At 37.3% G+C, this 18537-nt stretch overlaps 1 protein-coding gene across 2 annotated transcripts in view; it reads left to right on the forward strand.

Moving 5' to 3' along the window:
* The window catches only part of Tis11 (Tis11 zinc finger protein), a 36438-nt gene extending 19662 nt beyond the window's left edge, over positions 1-16776 (forward strand). For both annotated transcript variants that reach the window (XM_077404424.1, XM_077404425.1), the window contains exon 2: positions 8782-16776. In XM_077404424.1, the coding sequence (XP_077260550.1) occupies positions 8782-9954 (1173 nt within the window). In that variant the 3' untranslated portion in view covers positions 9955-16776. The remainder of the gene's footprint in view (positions 1-8781) is intronic.
* The last annotated feature ends 1761 nt before the right edge of the window (positions 16777-18537 follow it).

Consider the following 18537-nt stretch of genomic DNA (forward strand, 5'->3'; position numbering starts at 1 on the left):
AAGAACAACCTTTTATTGTTATTTATCTCATCAAGTCTTTAACCTTCTATAACAAAGAGCTATAAATAAGTTGGAGTCACCGTTGTTCGTCTTCAGCCTGGCTTCTAGTGATTCGGAGAACCGCAGGACTTTCGAGATAGTTCATGTATCAGAAGTGCTACTAGTTTGAAATTTGTATGCAGTTCTCTCAGACTTGTAACGCGACTTGTTTTCGCTTCGCACGCCTTATGCGCGAGAACCTCGCAAAAAAGAAAAAAAAGCGGTGCGGGAGAGTTTCAAGGGGCGACACGCTCTTCTGGGCCGGAAAACGAAATGCTCGCCGGTTCTCTCGTGTTTCTTTTGTCCGCTCGTCGATGAGTGAAAGACGAGGAAGAAAGAAAAGGGCTATGTGGGGGATGTCAAGAAAGGGAAAGAAAGCGAGAAGGAAAAAGTAATTTATTTATTATTTCGTGATATATGTATTATGTTGGAATAAGTACAACTACGTATGTGAACGTAAGAATTATTTCTAAAAGGTAGAAAGGAAACGCAATTCTTTTGTAACTCGGGATTGAAATATATATTCTTATATGACTTAATAGGAAAAAATAGAATTTATTTTTAAAACAAGTGACAAAGAACGAAATCCACTTTCAAATATTAATTGTTCCCATTCGTGACCAATACCTACCGATCTAATCGATTTCGATCGATAGTCATTGTCGATCGATTGCTGTGCACAATTCGCGCGTGCAAATAATATATTGCATGCTATATCTGTTGAAAGTCTAATCGAAAGGTCAATCGCAGTCGAGCACGACGTTAATCAGGTGTCAAAAAGTGTGCATACTTATAATTGATCTGGTGTTCTTTCATAAATTTTTAATGTAACTATGAACTTAATGGAGCAAAACGTTATTGACAATTTATTTGATATTTTAGTTGCGTCGTAATCAATTCATAATATAAAATTCTTAAAAACTGATGAAAGCGAACTGACTGAAAATTTACATCGACAATATAACACGAATTATATTTAATATTGAATCACCACTGAGATAAATTATCATAAATGTATCATGTAAGCATTACGAACAACTATGACGAATATACGTGCGATTAAAAGGAAAGAATATAATGACTGCAAAGCCATGTGGAAGCTCCGTTAATGTACTTGATATAATGAGGCGCGAGAAGGGAGTGGATATTTTATTGTAATATTGTAAAAGCACAAGGTCCTTTGGGCCAAAGGACAGGCAGCTGACGATCAACACAGAAGTCGAGACGGTTCTATGCCGGACAAGCGAATAATTAGGATAATTAGGAGTCCCGACGATACGCCGTGCCATACTTACGTAAGAATCAGTGCGCGAAGCGCCGCTGTTCCATTCAGTCGGTCGACCGGCCGGCGCCATACTCGTTCTTCAGTCGCTCTCTTTCTCTCCCTCCATCTCGAGTCTTCTGCCTCGTTCTCCACGTTACTTTCACCTTTGACCTTCGAGATCCACGTTCTTAACCTGCGAGTAAGTACGTGCGCGGTTTCTTCTAACGCGAATACGCGCCTTGAAGCGATTGAGCGCGGTCACGTCTTCTTTCCCAGTTGAAAGTTACAATTAAATACAATAATCTTAATTAAGTGGAACATACGCGCGAATCTTTTAATCATTTAATTCTGAACTGTTAATTTTCAATTCGCGATTTCGCAAAAAAGAGAGGATAATTTTTACTAATAATTGATAACGCTTGTGTAATAAAAAACAACTCGTGCGTTCGCGTAAAAGAATCACGGTACGTCTCGCTCTGCGCGTAATACTTGGCGCGAAACACTACCGTTACGCGTGTGCTGTCTTTATGAAATTGTTAAATTATTCGCTATTGACACGTACTTTTTAACGAAGATAATTGATTTTTATTTGTATTTTTTGTTTCTTCGAAATGTATGCAGCCTGGCAGCCAAAAAAACCTTTACGGTATGGCACATACCGTAGTTTAAACAAATCGTCTATTAATACTTCAATATTCCACGAGCGTATACTTTCACTATCGACCAACCTTGAATATCTAATTCTTCGAACATCACGCGTTTTTATCTTCGTTAGGATAATATAAAGTGAAATCGACGCATAAGCTATCTTCGTTTTTTTTTTTCGGACGTTGCAGACGTAAATATTTTAAGTGCATTTTATGAATCAATAGAATGATGCTCGTATCATTTTCAATTTATGTAAGATCTTAACGGGTAAGTTTCTCCACGTTGATGAGAATGATGGGTTTACCTTTGACCTATCATATCCACGTTTTTGATCTCTCGAAATGGCACGTGTCATTCTCGTACGAAGGGAACTACTTCGACACACGTATTGTCATTAACGTCTCTTGTGTGATTTCGACACTCTTGTTGTATAGACAGTTATGACATTTCTATAGTTATTACATCCACACGCCGAGGATCTGACAAAGGGTATAATATAATGCATTTCAATTACAAAAGTTTTTAGTCATTTACGTCATAGATAATTGAAGATAAATTGTTTTATTAGTTATAAAAAATTTTTATTAAAAATTATATTTTGCAGTTACTCGCAGAGCGAATTTTATCGCTGGACTTTGACAAAAGCTTTTTTATCTTGATTAATTTATGCACTTTAAATTTCGAAACATCTGATAATTTTCAGTGAAGTATGATGACGTGAATTGTAACAAGATTTTTCGAAGTTTCACTTTTACGTGATTTTTAAAAGGATCATAATGTGAAATATTACTGTGAGATCCTTCGTAGTAGTCATACTTTACTATTCGTTATAATCACATAAACACTGTTGGCAAGAGAATGACGCGACGCGATAATTCGCGCTATCGCTTTCCATTGCTTTATTTACTGTAAGGGTATTGAACATAAGAATTATCGTTCCTTTATTGAAAACTACTATCGCAGAGATATTGAAAATTATCTTTCCGTCAGCCCTGGCATATAAATGCTCATGAATCATACATATGTCGTGTCAGGAGACGCGCGCATCACGCCACTTTCGCAAAACCAACTTGCCCCCGCTGTTAAGATCGATATCTACAAACAGAGACTGTTAAATAATCGTCATTGTTCAACACTCGATACGTGGAACGCGATGCGCGATGCGAATATTAAGTTCGCCAAGTGAGTAAGAGGGCAAATAAAGCGGAACTAGTAACACACGCCGGCTATAATTGAACACACTGCCGGTGTCGTTCTGCGCATTCAAACTAATAACGTTTGAAGAATGCAGATAAGGATAAATATACGACTGAATAGAATTAAGATTATGCTGTAGTCTGATACAAAATGTATATATTTCATCTTAAATTACTGCATATTTTCAGAAGATATGGAAAAATATCATAGAAGATCTTTAGATGCAAAAAAAAGGAAAATATTTTTTTAACTCTTCTAAAAAATTATATTTTCTTGTATAATTGTTATTTGTATCATAAATTTTAACCCTTAAATGCGCAATTTTTTGTAGCATTCTGAGTATTTTTTTTTTTTTTTTAAATAAATGACTGCCTGCCTAAGGAATCCTAAAAAAATATTTAAAGGATTCTTTTTTACTAATTTGAACCCTTTATAGATGGGAACTATGGGAAGGCCCAGAAGGGTCTTTCCATCCAGAAGAGAAAAAAAAGCTAGAGGGAGGCTCTTTACAAAGCGTGTTCAGTTCGATCTTCATAAGGGAGAATAAACGGAGCATCGAAAAGTCGCTTTGCATATATGCAAAGCTGCACACTTAAGGATTAAGCTGTATCATCCAGAACTGATGAAATCTTTGTATTTTTACGAACAAACAGGCCATATTTTAAAGTCTAATATTAACATCTTAGCTGCAAAAATCGGCAAATGAAATATTTGATAAAACGCACAAGGCACTTGAAAGGAAAAAAATATCAATATTTTTTTCACGAAAAATAAAAATTAATAAAATATAAAACTTTCAAAAGCAAAATATTTTTTCCATGAGAGGAAGAGTACAAAATATATACTTTTATCTTATAATACCGTTATTTTTCATGCATAAAAATAATTTGGTTCAAGTTCAAGTGGCACTGCTTTATATCTCAGAGTAAGCTTAATAATAGACCCTGTTTTTATTGGTCTCACGTTTCGTCAGCAAAATGAATGAACGGGACTCGCCACGTGTGTCGCAACGTATATGTAAAAATTAACTTCGCGGAATTGCACTTTCGTCTTTAAATAATTGAAAACACAGTTTACGCCGCGCTTTTTTGGAACGAGTTACGTCTATTATAGTGATTCATCGACGATGGTGGAGGAAACGCCGCTCGTAACCATACGTCGTCGGCTTCGTAGGATCGCAACATCTACGAAGAAAATTTAACCGGTTTATTTTTTCTCTTACCGATATAGGCGGTACTTCCTCTCACCATAGGCGCCTACGGAGCGCACACATTGCAGTCAAAAGTCTGTGCTATAGAAGTATATACGGTGCTTTAACAGGCAGAATCTATTTCCGGGAAAAACTTTCAAACTAATCTTTTCTTCTTCCTGTTTTAATAAAAAGATTAATCTGTATGCATTTTATATATTTCTATATATAATACATGTGTGTATATATATATGTACTATAATATATATTATATAGAATTCATGTAAAGAATAATTTTAAGATTTAATTATTAGAAATCAAATTTATGAAAATTTCACGCTTGTTTAAGTAGCTAGCTATTTAAAATTAACAATAAAAAATACTCTATACTAAAAAAGGTCACAATAATTATTATAATATATTATAATACATGTTTATCTTTCAAGCGACTTATTATTCTATTAGGAATAAGTATGTGGAATATTCATCAAAGTCTCAGAAATTTGTAAAAACTAATTAGTTAGACTGTGTTATAATTATCTAGGACATAGCAATATTCAGAGAAACATGAGTTGCTGAAAATAATCATTTCCTGATATAACTGACTCTTTAATTTTACACAATTTTAAATTATTGTAGCTGTCAAGAAAAATAATTAATATTTAAAGCGTAACGATTATAAATGATGAAATAATTCCTTTGCAACTGTAATTGCTCTCAAGGAAACTTAATATTAATATGTTTAAAATACAAACTAATAAGTACAAATTTATTAATATGAGTTTTCAACTTTGGTAGTCATAAATCGTTCCTTTCTTATAGACCAACTCTCAGACTGGAGCATGATTTTGTCTCAACACTCATAATATCAAAAATAGACAATATTCTTTTGGAGAATACGCAAATCGGCGTGATTAGATACGCGATATATTCTTGTCGGTGTATACGTATATGCGTGCGGCGCGAAGATTTATGCATACTCGTAATCACGAGTACGCATACACGTACGCGCACGCGTGAACGATAAAATAGGCGCGCGTGTGCGTGCGGACGATTACCGGCGATCGTGCGCTTACGATAAACACACACTTTAACATATGGAGACTCGGTGGGAATAATTACGAGAAGGAGAAGAAGAAGTGTGCGGAAATACGCGCGCGCGCGCGCGTGTGTGCGTGTGCTCTGCGCTCGTATACTGACAAATGAAACAAACAAATTCGCTCTGGCACGTATGCGCACGTGCTGGTGGAAATTTCCAGACACTCGTGAATCCCCCTGCGTGCGATCTCACGCTCGGAAAAACGTCGGATTTTTTCTGGATATGTCATCAAGCGCGTAACTGTAACTGATAATTAGTCGGATATGTCGTCTCTCTGACGAGACGGAATGGAAGAAAGTTGCGTGGTAGCAATTTATTGCAGTTTGTCACAATGTTCGTCATTCATCGGCAATAAATTGCTTGCCAGCAAAGATAGCAAAATCTGAGCAAAAATGATAAACTTGCGAAAAACAGACAGATAATTTCAATAATACGCTAATAGTGCGTTCATGACTGATTGTGAGTCAATTATTTGCAAAATATTTTTCACGTAACAGCTTTCTTTTTAAATATATAACAGTTTATTTCACGTACATCTTTAAGAATCAAATGAGAAAATCTTTGCTTGCAGCTAACACGGAAGGCTTAGGAATCTAATCGTCTTTCATGGGGCAACAAACTTATAGAATCTAATAATACACAAAGTTGTTTTAAAAGTTTAATGGGTTTAATAGTATTATGCTGGTGCTCGTCCGATTTTTCTGTGATATTTCACTATCCAAAAAAAAAAGTCCCGTTTTCATTGTTCTCTACATTAAAGTACAGCCAAAAGGAGCAATTACTATCGTCGAAGTCGCTGATCCCTGACTTAATAAAATCTCGATAATCACGCCTATCGATTATGCGATATAAAGAAGATTAAAAGTTCAATTGATCTACGACGATAACATCTTCGTGATAATATCTAGGCGTTCTGAATTGTTCAATATTACACGCGGTAAGAGATGATTATTGCTCATAAAAGAAAAAAAACGAGGTGTGGGAGATATTACGCTATTCCCTCGATGATTAATGACGCAATTAAGTGGCGCAAAACTTGCGTTACTATGCAGATATATATTTTTAATAGACTTCTTTTATATGAAAAACTCTTTAAAAAATTTATGAATCTTGGCGCTCTGACGTCGACTCGCCTCTCGTTGATTGGTTATTATTTATCGCTACGTGGTTTTTGTACGCGTCACGTCTCGCTCAAGTTATTTTTTAGTCGGGCTACATGTGATTATTGTACTCTCGTACTTTACGTGACTTATCGTATCGTCAAGCTCGCAACATTGCGTAAATATTGAAAAAGATCATTAACATATGAGTACTCATGCTGCTGATGGTTATATAGTAATATTCTAAAAATTTTCCACGCGATTGTTATTTTAACATTTATCTATTTTCCATTTGATTCAAGATTTTATTTGAAAAATTCTAAACGTACATATATTGAGGCAGACTTTATAGTGCTCTTAAAATACATGTCGCATCGCGTTAATTCAAAGCACCTTAGAAACCCGTATAGAGCTGGCGTCACATAACTTATGATAATACTGTTTTTCTCAAGATGTGTCTCGTGCGATGAATCAGAGCGATCTATTCGAACATGACTTCTTGAAGCGTGTAGTTGTTCGACGATAATAGTAATTGCAGTCGCCAGAGAAGCTACACGCGATTCCGGGAAATACGAGTAGGATGTACGAGGCGTTTCGCCGATGCCCTTTCGTGCCTATCAATCTTTGTGAAAGACCGTATCGAATTAGTCAACAGTATAATAAATGAATCGCTCCACTGTGAGATTCGTATTTCTTACATTAGACACGCATCTCTCGATGATTTATTCTTAATAGCGAAACATGTCATATTAGAACTAGCTTTTTGGTAAGAATCTTGTTGCTTTTTAATCGTAAACTGTTTTCTATTGTATTCTTTATTTTTCCAAGATAATATATAGAAAATAATATATAGCTTGGGACATAGTACAATGTTCGTCATATTAAGTAGCAATTTATAAATGTTTTGACTCACAACAATGTTTTGGCTTAAAAATAAGAATATTAGCTCGTGCAAAGACTCGGTAAAGATTCTTGCAAAAGATTAATCAAATTTCTAACCAGAATAACAAAAATTTTTTACTTTGAGTGATTCGAAAGATTATAAATGACTTCTAATATATCTGGTTTGCTTTTCAGTTATCGTAATTTATCATTCTTTAGATTTATCGTTCTTTAAATTTAAAATTAACAGTTATCAATTTATCTTCATTTTTGTTATCGAAGTAATTAAGGAAAATATTGTCTACACGACCGGAAGAAAAATCTAGATAAAAACCTTTTTTTTATTTGGAACGAATTGTTGCAATCGCAGTTGAAGTGGCATCACTTCAGATACACTACGGTTTTATCTCTCTGACTCTGTTTATTTTCTATTTTCTATTATCTATTGACTATACGCCGGATGGGGAGAGATAAGGGCTTATAAATGAGATCTTATTGAGGTTTTTTGATATGCCTGTGCTATAAGTCCATTTTAGTACGTTGAACCGTGCTATCATTTTTGCCCGATAAAGATATTTACTCGTTATTTTAATTGTGATAATCTCGAGATTGTGTGTTGGCAATATTTTATATCATTAAATTTTACGTAGAACATTGCATAATACTGTAATTTAAATTAATCTTTAATTTGACAATAATTACTTTATTTAAAAAAAATGCTTACTTTATACAATACATATTAATATTATTGACCATTATAAAAAGTGATATTCGCGTGTATAGAACGATATCGAATATATTAACAAATTGCGCTACTTTATGAAATCAATAATGTATTTGATGTTATTATATTAAACAAACATCATCTTTGGTTTAATTTAATTGTACAATCACGACAGCACAAATATCGGTATGCATTGTATGAGAAATTCTTCAAAATTGAAGTGAAAGTCGAGTTAAAGCGCGTTGTACTTAAGTATAATTATAGAACTTTCAACACTTTCGAATCTTCTCAAAGTTCATCTGCTACTTGCATAAGCCATTGTCGCAACGTCTGCTTTCCGTTTTCTAGCAAACGACGCATTGTTTGACTCCCCATTGAAACGAATGATCGTGCCAGTGCAGCGGCGACAGCCTGCCGCCGGTCTGTTCGACACGCTATCTCACTGGCACGATGACGTCGCGAAATTGTCAAGCTTCGGTTATCATCCGCGCCGCCATTTCAAGCATCAAATTACTCGCGCGGCATCTCTCCGTTTACCCCCCGACGCGTCCATCATCGCGATGTGTCGCGCGTGAATAACAACTGCAATTTCGGAATTTTATGGGTTAACCGAACGCACTCCTTCTTGTCTGATTACAGAATGCGGGCTCAACCAAGGCGAAGGAGCCTCCGTCATCTCCAACGACGACGAGCACCACGAATGGTAGCACCGCCGGCGGCAACCACGTCGGCAATGGACACGCGCCTCTGAAACGCAGCTACACCTCCTTGATGACCACGTTAATTGAGCAACATCGAAAGCTGGACCGTAGCGTGAGCGAGCCGACGTCGCGCTACAAGACGGAGCTCTGCCGACCGTACGAAGAGAGTGGCTCGTGTAAGTACGGCGATAAGTGCCAGTTCGCGCATGGTTTTGGCGAGTTGCGCAACTTGGCGCGCCACCCGAAGTACAAGACCGAGCTGTGCCGTACCTTCCACACGATTGGCTTCTGCCCGTACGGCCCGCGCTGCCACTTCATCCACAATTTTGAGGAGGCGCGTATACACAATCAGAAGGTGAGCGCCCAGCTGGGCTCGACGCAGCCCAACCTAATGGGCTTGAATCCGCTGATGAGCGCGGCGGCCGCCGCTGCAGTAGCGTCCGCGGCCGGCAACGGCACCGCCGCGAACAACAGTGCCACTGCCAATAATGTCAGCGTCAACGTCAGCCTGCTCGAGCAACTCGCCGCGTCGTCCCACGTGGCCGTGGCCGCGGCGGCCGCTGCCACCACGTCGAACCTCATGCGAACGAATTCGTTGAGCCTCGGTAGTACCAACGCGAACGGCTTCAATCAGCCGCCGTTGCTGCGAACATCGTCGCTGAGCCTGGCCACGAATCATCATCACGCGGTACACCATCATCATCAGGTGAACCCCGTTAACTCGGTAATCGGGGCGACGAAGCCGAAACCGCTCAATCTTAGCCCGACGTTCTCGCTCGGCAGTTCTGCCGACTCGGTCTCGCCGTCGTCTAGCCTCAGTCAGTCGCCGACGAACTCCATGGCGAGCTTCTTCAGCGACGACTGCAGCCAGCAAACGGTCTCATGCACGAATCTGCAGACGACACCGTTCAGTTTCGGTCAGGACTTCAGTCTGCTTGCCTGTTCGAGACAGAGCCCGAGCCCGCGCAACAATGGGGTATGCAGTCCACTCGCCTCCGACGAGGTAACACCCAGAACCCCCTCCCCGTTGTCACCTAACACGGAGTCCAGGTTGCCGGTCTTTAACAGGATCAGTAACGCCTTGGACAGTTTCGATCACCTCAAGATCTAGAGAGCGGTCGCCGCGCGAACCGTAAAGAAGAGAGACGCGAATTCTCGGCGAGTTTCGCGCTAGGAATAGAAAGGAAAAGGAGGATTTTCATGTGGATTGACTCGAGTTTTCGGCGATAGCTTCTCCGCAGTGGATTCTGTCAGTGGAATTAACGTCTTTTTTCTTTTTTTTTTTTTTACATATGCGGTATCGCCGTGACGCGGTAGCTCTTTACCCGCCATCGGCCGTTTTCTTGAGAAGCATTTTAGGCACACGTCAGGTTTCATTATCCTTGAACAAGCATCCTTTTCTCTCCTTTTTTATATATTATTATAACCATAATTTTCATATATATCATCGTACTATTGTAATATATTACTATATTACTACATATATTATATTATCATATAATTATTGATACATATTTATCATCTTATATATTCTTTCTTTTTCTTCTTCTTTCTCATATTCTATCGTTAGATGCGAGTGACTTTTTAGCAGAAAAGTCAGCCCGGAAAGTCTCAGTCCGCTCATTTAGGCTCGAAAATGAAAATGGTTGGAGGACGATATTGAGAAAAGGGAGAGAGGGGTCTGTGGATGGGTCAGTAGGTGACAGAGGATACCAAGCGTAAATTTATTCCGAAACGTGACTTTCCTCCGAGCAAGTTGTTCATTGATCTCACTTGGTGGATCCTCATTACGCCTCCTGGTTCCCACGAGCCCGCTGTCCGCGTCCGCCGTCTCCTTCCGTTGAATTTTTCGAGCTATACGAGTATATAGCGTCGCTAAATCCGGGGCAGGTAAAATGTTGCAATATCCAAATAACATATACGATTACGTTTTGTCGAGTTTCTTCTCCGGAGGAGGAAGGGTGGAGAAAGTTGTCTCGAGAGTGAAAGGAGAGGTGAGAATAAGCACTCCAGCGAGCGAGCGAAAGAACGAGAGAAAGAGCGAGTGGAAGAGGGAGTGTATGACAGAGTGGATGAGTGAGTGAGTGATTGAATGAGATATATATATATATATATATATATGTGTGTGTGTGTGGGTGTGTGAAGCCAATTAACGCGCACTGCAAACGGCGTCGTTTGCCGCAAAAAACGATAAAATTACATTTCTGAATTGAGCATTGATTTATCGCGACTGTCACTTTTATCGCTGTCGTTCTTATATAAGCGATGTCGTTTATCGCTTGGTCCCGAAATATGGAAATATTTAGCATATCGCGGATGAACGAGATCGATCGGCGGCGTGAATTCGTGACGATATGTTTCCAGCTCCGCTTGTTTTATGTTCGTGTAACGCAAGAATGCTTCAGTACGTTGTTGTATTATTGAACACATGCGCAACCTTGCTTAGAACAAAAGGTTTTGTTCGTGATGATTTTCATAAATGGACTGTAAAGTAGAGATTTGTAGGATAGTTTTAGGTTTTTCTTCTTTCTTTTATTTTATAAGTCGTGTGAGAAGCGACCAGGTAGCAAGGTGTAGTTGGACTTTTTCTTTTTAGAAAACGCTCGAAAAATTTTCATTGCGACGCCGTTTTCAGTGCAACTGCGATCGTCCGATCGCGCAAGTGAGTGCCTTTTGTAAACTTCGATTGTCTTCCATATTACAATGAATAGGCTACACAGTATGAAAGGCAGGAGAGAATGATGATGATACTGAGCGAGAGAGAAAGAGAGAGAGAGAGAGAGAGAGAGAGAGAGAGAGAGTGTGAGTTGATAAGAATCAATAACGAGAGAAATGGACAATAATGCGAGAAAAGAGTGTGATTGAGTGCGTGTTGCGTTTTAAAATAAGTGTATGAAGAAATAAGTAGAAATATATTTTATATGTATATATTTTATAAAATATATACACGAGAGATCATATCTACACACACGCATACACAAAGAGACACAAACACACACACACACACACACACACACACCGAGAAAGAAGAGATACATTTCGTGTGACCGAATTGTTCGGAACGTTTATATCGGTTTTCGACTGGCGTTCCTCTTCTTCTCGGATGGAAAAAAAACACTTCTTTCTCGTCGCGAAGCTCGTTGACTTCTGCCTTTCATTTTTTTTATATATATACACATGTATATGTTACATATTTAACGATATATTGCACCCATAATCGCGACGAGGAGAGAGAGAGAGACTCACTTCGGCGCGAACGACAGAGCTATGGTGATGCCGATTTCGTATGTATTGCCCTTTCCCAACAAAAAATGTGATAACTGTAATACTATGTTAAAAATGTGGTAACTATTGCATATAGAAATATCTACTATAAAAAAATATGCTGTAATAATAAAAATGCAAAGAATAAAAATGTGAGAGAGAAGATGAACGAGATTGAATGATCAAATGGATGAATGAACGAATGAGAGAGAAAGAGAAAGAAAATAGCGTGAGAGGCGGAAGTCGGAACGCTCGTGCGGGCCGCGTGATTTCTCGAAGAGACATTTTTGACATTTGTTTGTGACATTTTGTTCGAGACACAAACCCAAAATTACGGAAAATTGTGGAAATCCGTCGTCCGGCGAATCTCGACGGGAAAACGCCGACCCCGCGTCGCTTCGATGTGAATTAGTTACAAAAAAAAAAATACAAACGCCTACAAACTGACGTGGTTTTCGAAAATCGATATCATTCTGTATATAAACGCTAAACTCTTTCTTATGCTTAACAACAAGAAATGTTTTCGTTTAATTTATATTTGGATGCAACTTTGTTATTATAGATTTACTTTATTATTATATTATTATTATTAATATAATTATTTTTATTATTATTAATTATTAACTAATTATTATAATTATTGCTCTATCATTATATTATTATTATTCGCAAGTAATATCACTTCATAATCAGTGTCCCCCTGCAACGAACTATGAAAAGTAGATTCTGCCTCTTTATTTCTCTTCTTTTTTTCTTTTCTCCATACAAATAAACGCGAGTGCTTTCTATCCCGTCACAAAATGCATCAGTCGATCGTCATCGACACGTCGACACGCGAGCGCGGCGTTCTAATGTAAATGCTATTATTGTGTCACATTACTATATTATTATGATATATACCATTATTATTTTCATCGGTATATCTGTTCTATTTAAGTATATCTTATTCTATTTAGCAGCAATCATTCCTCCCTATCAGTCGACTCCCCATACTTTTCATTGCCGTCGTCGCGAAAACCAAAAAAGCCCCGTGCTATTTATAATCAATTGTATATAGTTTGTGCTATATATAGACTTTCAAAATTATTAGTGATACATACATGTTACGACGTAAACGATTCTTATTAACACTTCAACTGATAATGATGGAATTTAGACGCGATTTTTGTTCTGTAATTCGCGTTTTGTAATTAAGATATGCTCTGCCGCAGAAACCGATTATACCGCGATTATGATGGATACCTTCCTAATTCGATCGTATTTTTCTGAGTGTTGCCAAAATTGTTATTGTAATTTTTTTTCTTTTTAAATAATTTCATTTGTTAAAATCAAGTTTGTTAAAGAAAATATTAGAGGACACTTTATCAATACTCAAAGTAGCATGACTAATATGTATTTATCTCTAAAACACGAGCGTCAAAAGGAGGATACTATGTGACGATGCGAAAGTCAGAACTAAATCTTACTGCTTATAAGAACGAAATAGATTGTCTAAATGAAGGTGTTATGAGTAACAATTGCATTTTACCTCGTTTAGAAATATCAAAATGCGAAAAACTACGGAAGTGTATAGATTCAATTTATAAAAATATTCATTTTTAGACATTCACCATACTCATGTTCTCAATATACACTTAAAATTAGTATTGAACGATGACTCTTTAAGGCTAAAAATTCTCAACTTTTAACTAAATCTAAATAAGATGACATAACGTCCAAAATCGACGATCACAAAATTCAAACTTCAGGAAATTCAAATAATAAAATTGAAAAGAAAAACAAAAAAAATACACAAAAACCAGAAAAGAAGAAAAGTTTAGCTTTGTAATAATTCTGAACTCAGATGCTTACATTTAGCGCTAATTGCGAAGTGAGCAAGTTTTTTTACTCGAGGGAAAATGCAATTGAAACGTTGCTAAAATAACACCTCCAATCCTCGTTGTGCCAGTCGTGCAATTAGAAATCGGGGACGGAAATAGAGAGAGAGAGAAAGAGAAAGAGAGTGAGACGAGGACAGATTGAGACAGACGCGGAGAGTGAAAGTCTCTCCTTACGCACAAAGACGAGTTGCAAGACGCTCAGGCCTCGTAAGAGGATCGCAGGGACTGAGAAAAAGTGTGCGCTGTAACTTTTTGTCGGTTAGTCTTTTATAGAAAAATTTACGAATACACGACGTTGCCCGTCGCGAGGCCGAAACGTCGAGGGACGTACGCTTCGCGATCGGCAATAGTCATCGGGCACATGGAAGCGACGACGGCGTCCCGTTCGAAGCACAGTGGCTGGACGCATCAATTTGGAGTCCCGAAAATGCGTCTTGAACTTGAAATGCCACGTTCGAATTCTAATTGCCGAACGAAAACTCGCTGATCTCTCGAATCTTTTCACTTATCTGATGTTAGCTGGATCTGCAATCTTTTTTTACGGAATTGAATGCATGCAAATGTTTCTTTTTTCTTTCTCGCAGAACCGAAAAACGGAAGTATTTCTGTTTTTGTCACTGAAATAGGCATTACCGAGAATTTTTTTTTTTATTTATTTATTTTATTTTCAATATTTTTTTTTTATATTTTTAAATTATTGCAAGTTAAATATATTATCATTTGCCGAGTTCGATGTTTCTTGTTCACATACGCTCTTTGCTTGTGGAATAAGATTCGCTGTGTCACTTAACGCGCGGAAGATAGAACCAAATTTTTAGCTTATTTTTATTTCGAAAAAAAGTCATCTTGCGGATTTTGTAAATTTTGATTTACCTTAGGTTTACAAAATATTTGATTTATCGAAATGTAATTCAGTTTCTTTTTTTAAAAATAGATTAATTATTAAACGCAACATATACTCGTCTTCCGTGAATTTTTGTTAAGTGCGTCAATTTATTAACCCTTTGGTTGCTGTATATATACATATACGTTCAGCTAGAATTAAAGAACTCCGTAATAAAAGCGAATACATAATTTTAGGAATAAATGATCAGTACACGTTTTTTTTTCGTTATGAATTTGTGAGTGCGTTGTTTGATTTTAGCCACTACAGAAATAATAAATTTGCGCAGTATGTCGTACCGGTGCATTTCTATTTCGTTTATTGTACAAACTTTGAAAATGCCGTCTCATGTATCGCAACTAAAGGGTTAATTATGCTCGAGCTCGAGCGCATCGGATGGACTCCACATGTATCCAGCCAGCCTCGCGTTTATTCTCCTATAGACTTGACCTGCATATCAAACATCTAATATTTTTCTGCGTATATATAAATATCTAAGGATAAATAATTAAAGTAACAAATAATCTACCTTACGTGTATGTCTCTTTTTTAATTTAATATATTTATTTTTTCAATCAAGTATTTATATATTTATACAATATTTTATACTGCGTTTTCTTCACAGATTATAGATACACGCTATATGTAATGCGCGTTACGACGTAATGTGAAACAGGTCGATCTCTTGGCTCTCAGAGGAAACCGATATATCCCGCCTGTGCACACACGCGCATACACATACACGTAGTGTGTATATGTGTATGTATATAATGTAAATATATGTACACACATACATATATGCATACGCAACATATACACACACATATGCGCGACAGACATCCCGCGTACGTTTTCGCGGCCCGTTTCTTCTTTTGTAACGCGCGCTTCCGAGTCCCTTTTCCGATTTCCTTTCGTCGGCCAGCGCAATTCGTTATTTTCCCGGCCGAAGGCGATGTCCGCCGGGAGGCACGGCGAGAGCGAAAAACAGAGAGAGAGAAAAGCAGCAAATGCTTTTTTCGCGTATACTTAACGCCTCAAATGTGATACACGGCCAATTATCCTCGCGCGCGGGAGATATTCAGCTGTGAAAAGAAAAGTGTCTCTCCCCCCCCCTTCGGTGATACATACTAAATATATATTATAGATTTGTGCGACAATCGAAATGAAACAACGGGAGCCAATTGATAGGCTGGCGGAAGTCGTTCGAGGGCTCACTCGCGCAGGGAGTCCCGCTTGTTCTCCATCCCCGAACTTATCGCGATCGCCATTTTTTTTCTTCCCTTTTTTTTAAACTTTATTTGAACGGTTTGATTTGTTTGAGTCGTGAATTCGTTTGACTTTTATATATTCTTCCCCGACAGGAAATTGATTTTAAATGGACAAACGAAATTTTTGACAGAGTCAAGAATGAGATTGCCGATCGTTCGAAAGTTCTGCGAAAAATAGGATAGATTCGTCTCTAAATGGGTACTCTCGAACGGCTTCGGTCTAATCCACAATGGGACCATGTAACCAATGATAACCGTGAAATGCGTTTAGATTTTCGTTGTCAGAGGACTCGCGGGCTTATGAAAAGAATTGTAACGGGAAGAGGGATCGGAGAGTGCCGTGCGTCTCGAAGAGGGATTTCGAAAAAAAAAAGGAGAGGGTGGCGTGTGTCGATTCTTTGATCTGGATTTTTCATTTTATTCTGTTTCGGTTTTTCTACTTCAAGACCCTCAGCCGATCGTTTCCTCTCCCCGATGATCTTTTTTTCTTTTGTTTTGTTATGCAAAGTAACACGCTCGGTATACACGGAGTATACGGAGTCGAAGTCTCATATAATACACGAAAACATAAATTGTAGTTTGATAAGTATTGCCAACACTATCTATTTAATACATTTTATTATTACAAAATAATAAAATGCGTTGTTATTTCGACCTTCCCATTCCACGAACAATAGATACTTACGTTTAAAATGATATGTACGTTTTTCATCATGAAAGGGAAATTATATTAATTACATTAATATTAATAATATATAAATTACATTTAGATATATGTGTATTGTTATTTTCAATTTAATTTCAAATTTCAATACTTCAAATTAGATTTCAATATATTGTATTTTATATATGCCGCTTTCAACTCAATATTTTGTACGATATTTATAATATAAAATTTTTACTAGGTATATATTAGATTATGTCAGCTTATAAGAACAGAATAATTTTCTATTATTGATATAACAGATCCTTCAGAATTTTTCTCTGAACTACTTATACATATATTCATGTCTGATGTGCTTACACTGCAGTGTACTTCGTATAATCAGCTCTTCAGTAGATAGTCTGCCGTAGCAACCTGTAATTACTAATAAATCTTCTACTATTGATAAACGATCTATGGAAATGCTGGGTGATATTACTCATCGCACCACTTTTTTGCTGTCGCATTGGACTACACTTCAGGCTTGCAATCAAGTCGGAATACGAGGTAAGTTAAACAGTTCCGCTAATAAGCAGCGTATTCTATATTTTCCATTTTGTTTACATCCTAATTTTTCTTTCGCGTGAGATTAATTGAGTGCCATCATCACCATTTTTTAACAATCAATTTTTAATGAAATCCACTTTAAGACGCGATGTGATTGATAATATTTCGCTATTTACATTTTTGAATCTTAATATAAAAATAATATACAAGTTTAAATTTTACTATATTCTTGGTATTTATCTATTTATTGTAAGAGTTTCTGATTATATAATTGATATTTATGTACCAGATATAACAATTATTTCATATTTGCCTTTTATTTTAAAATTAGAAATATCTACAGTCAACATATCCGCTCGAAAAATAATGACGGTTCTCCGTATATAATTCCTGTGACTGATAACAGTAATAGGAGTCAACAATAGAATATTAACCCGATTATTAACTATCATATCGAAGAGAGTACGATCCGTCATTTCAGTACCTCGTGGCGTGCTGATCACTTTGACATTGATTGGCTTCCGATTGATTTATCTATCATCCCGTACCAACCTCGACGTCATTGGCGAGTAGTGAACTACGTCAGCTCATTTTCTCATTCTCGAACAGAACGACGTCACAAGGTCAATCAGCGTAGCTTCCTAGTTCGCGACTCGCTAAACAGCTGCCTGACGTAAGTCTGCCGACTGCGAAACGTCTAGCAATATTTTACATGCCAACAATATGCGCATCCAAATGATCCGATCGGACACGTGAACGCCGATGATACGCAAATCATCGTTAAAATTGGCCGGCGAATCAATCGATCGCTTTTATATTCGTACCATCTCGTCGATCATTCATTAGTCTCTTTATCGCTACACGCTGCCTATATTTGGACAATATAATGTCCGAATTAATTTAATGAGATTATTCAACCTCGAGAGAGAATTAGCTAATTGCAAATTATACAAATAGGAGCCGTCTTCCTTCTCACTATAATCTCGTTCTGTATTGTGTTTTTCATAAGTACTTTCATAAATAGATACATATTGCATCTTTTCTGAAAGATACATTTTTTTTCCGTTTTTAAGTTTAATATAACGATGAGATATTAATATAATATTAATTCGATTCGCTTCCGTCGACCGAAGTATCTCGTGTGTAGATCTCGGGATAAGATCGCAAGTGAAATGGAAGTCGGAGGAAA

Source organism: Temnothorax americanus, unplaced genomic scaffold (assembly GCF_048541705.1).
Source record: "Temnothorax americanus isolate GAGA-0224 unplaced genomic scaffold, ASM4854170v1 Scaffold19, whole genome shotgun sequence".
In the NCBI taxonomy this organism is placed as follows: domain Eukaryota; kingdom Metazoa; phylum Arthropoda; class Insecta; order Hymenoptera; family Formicidae; genus Temnothorax; species Temnothorax americanus.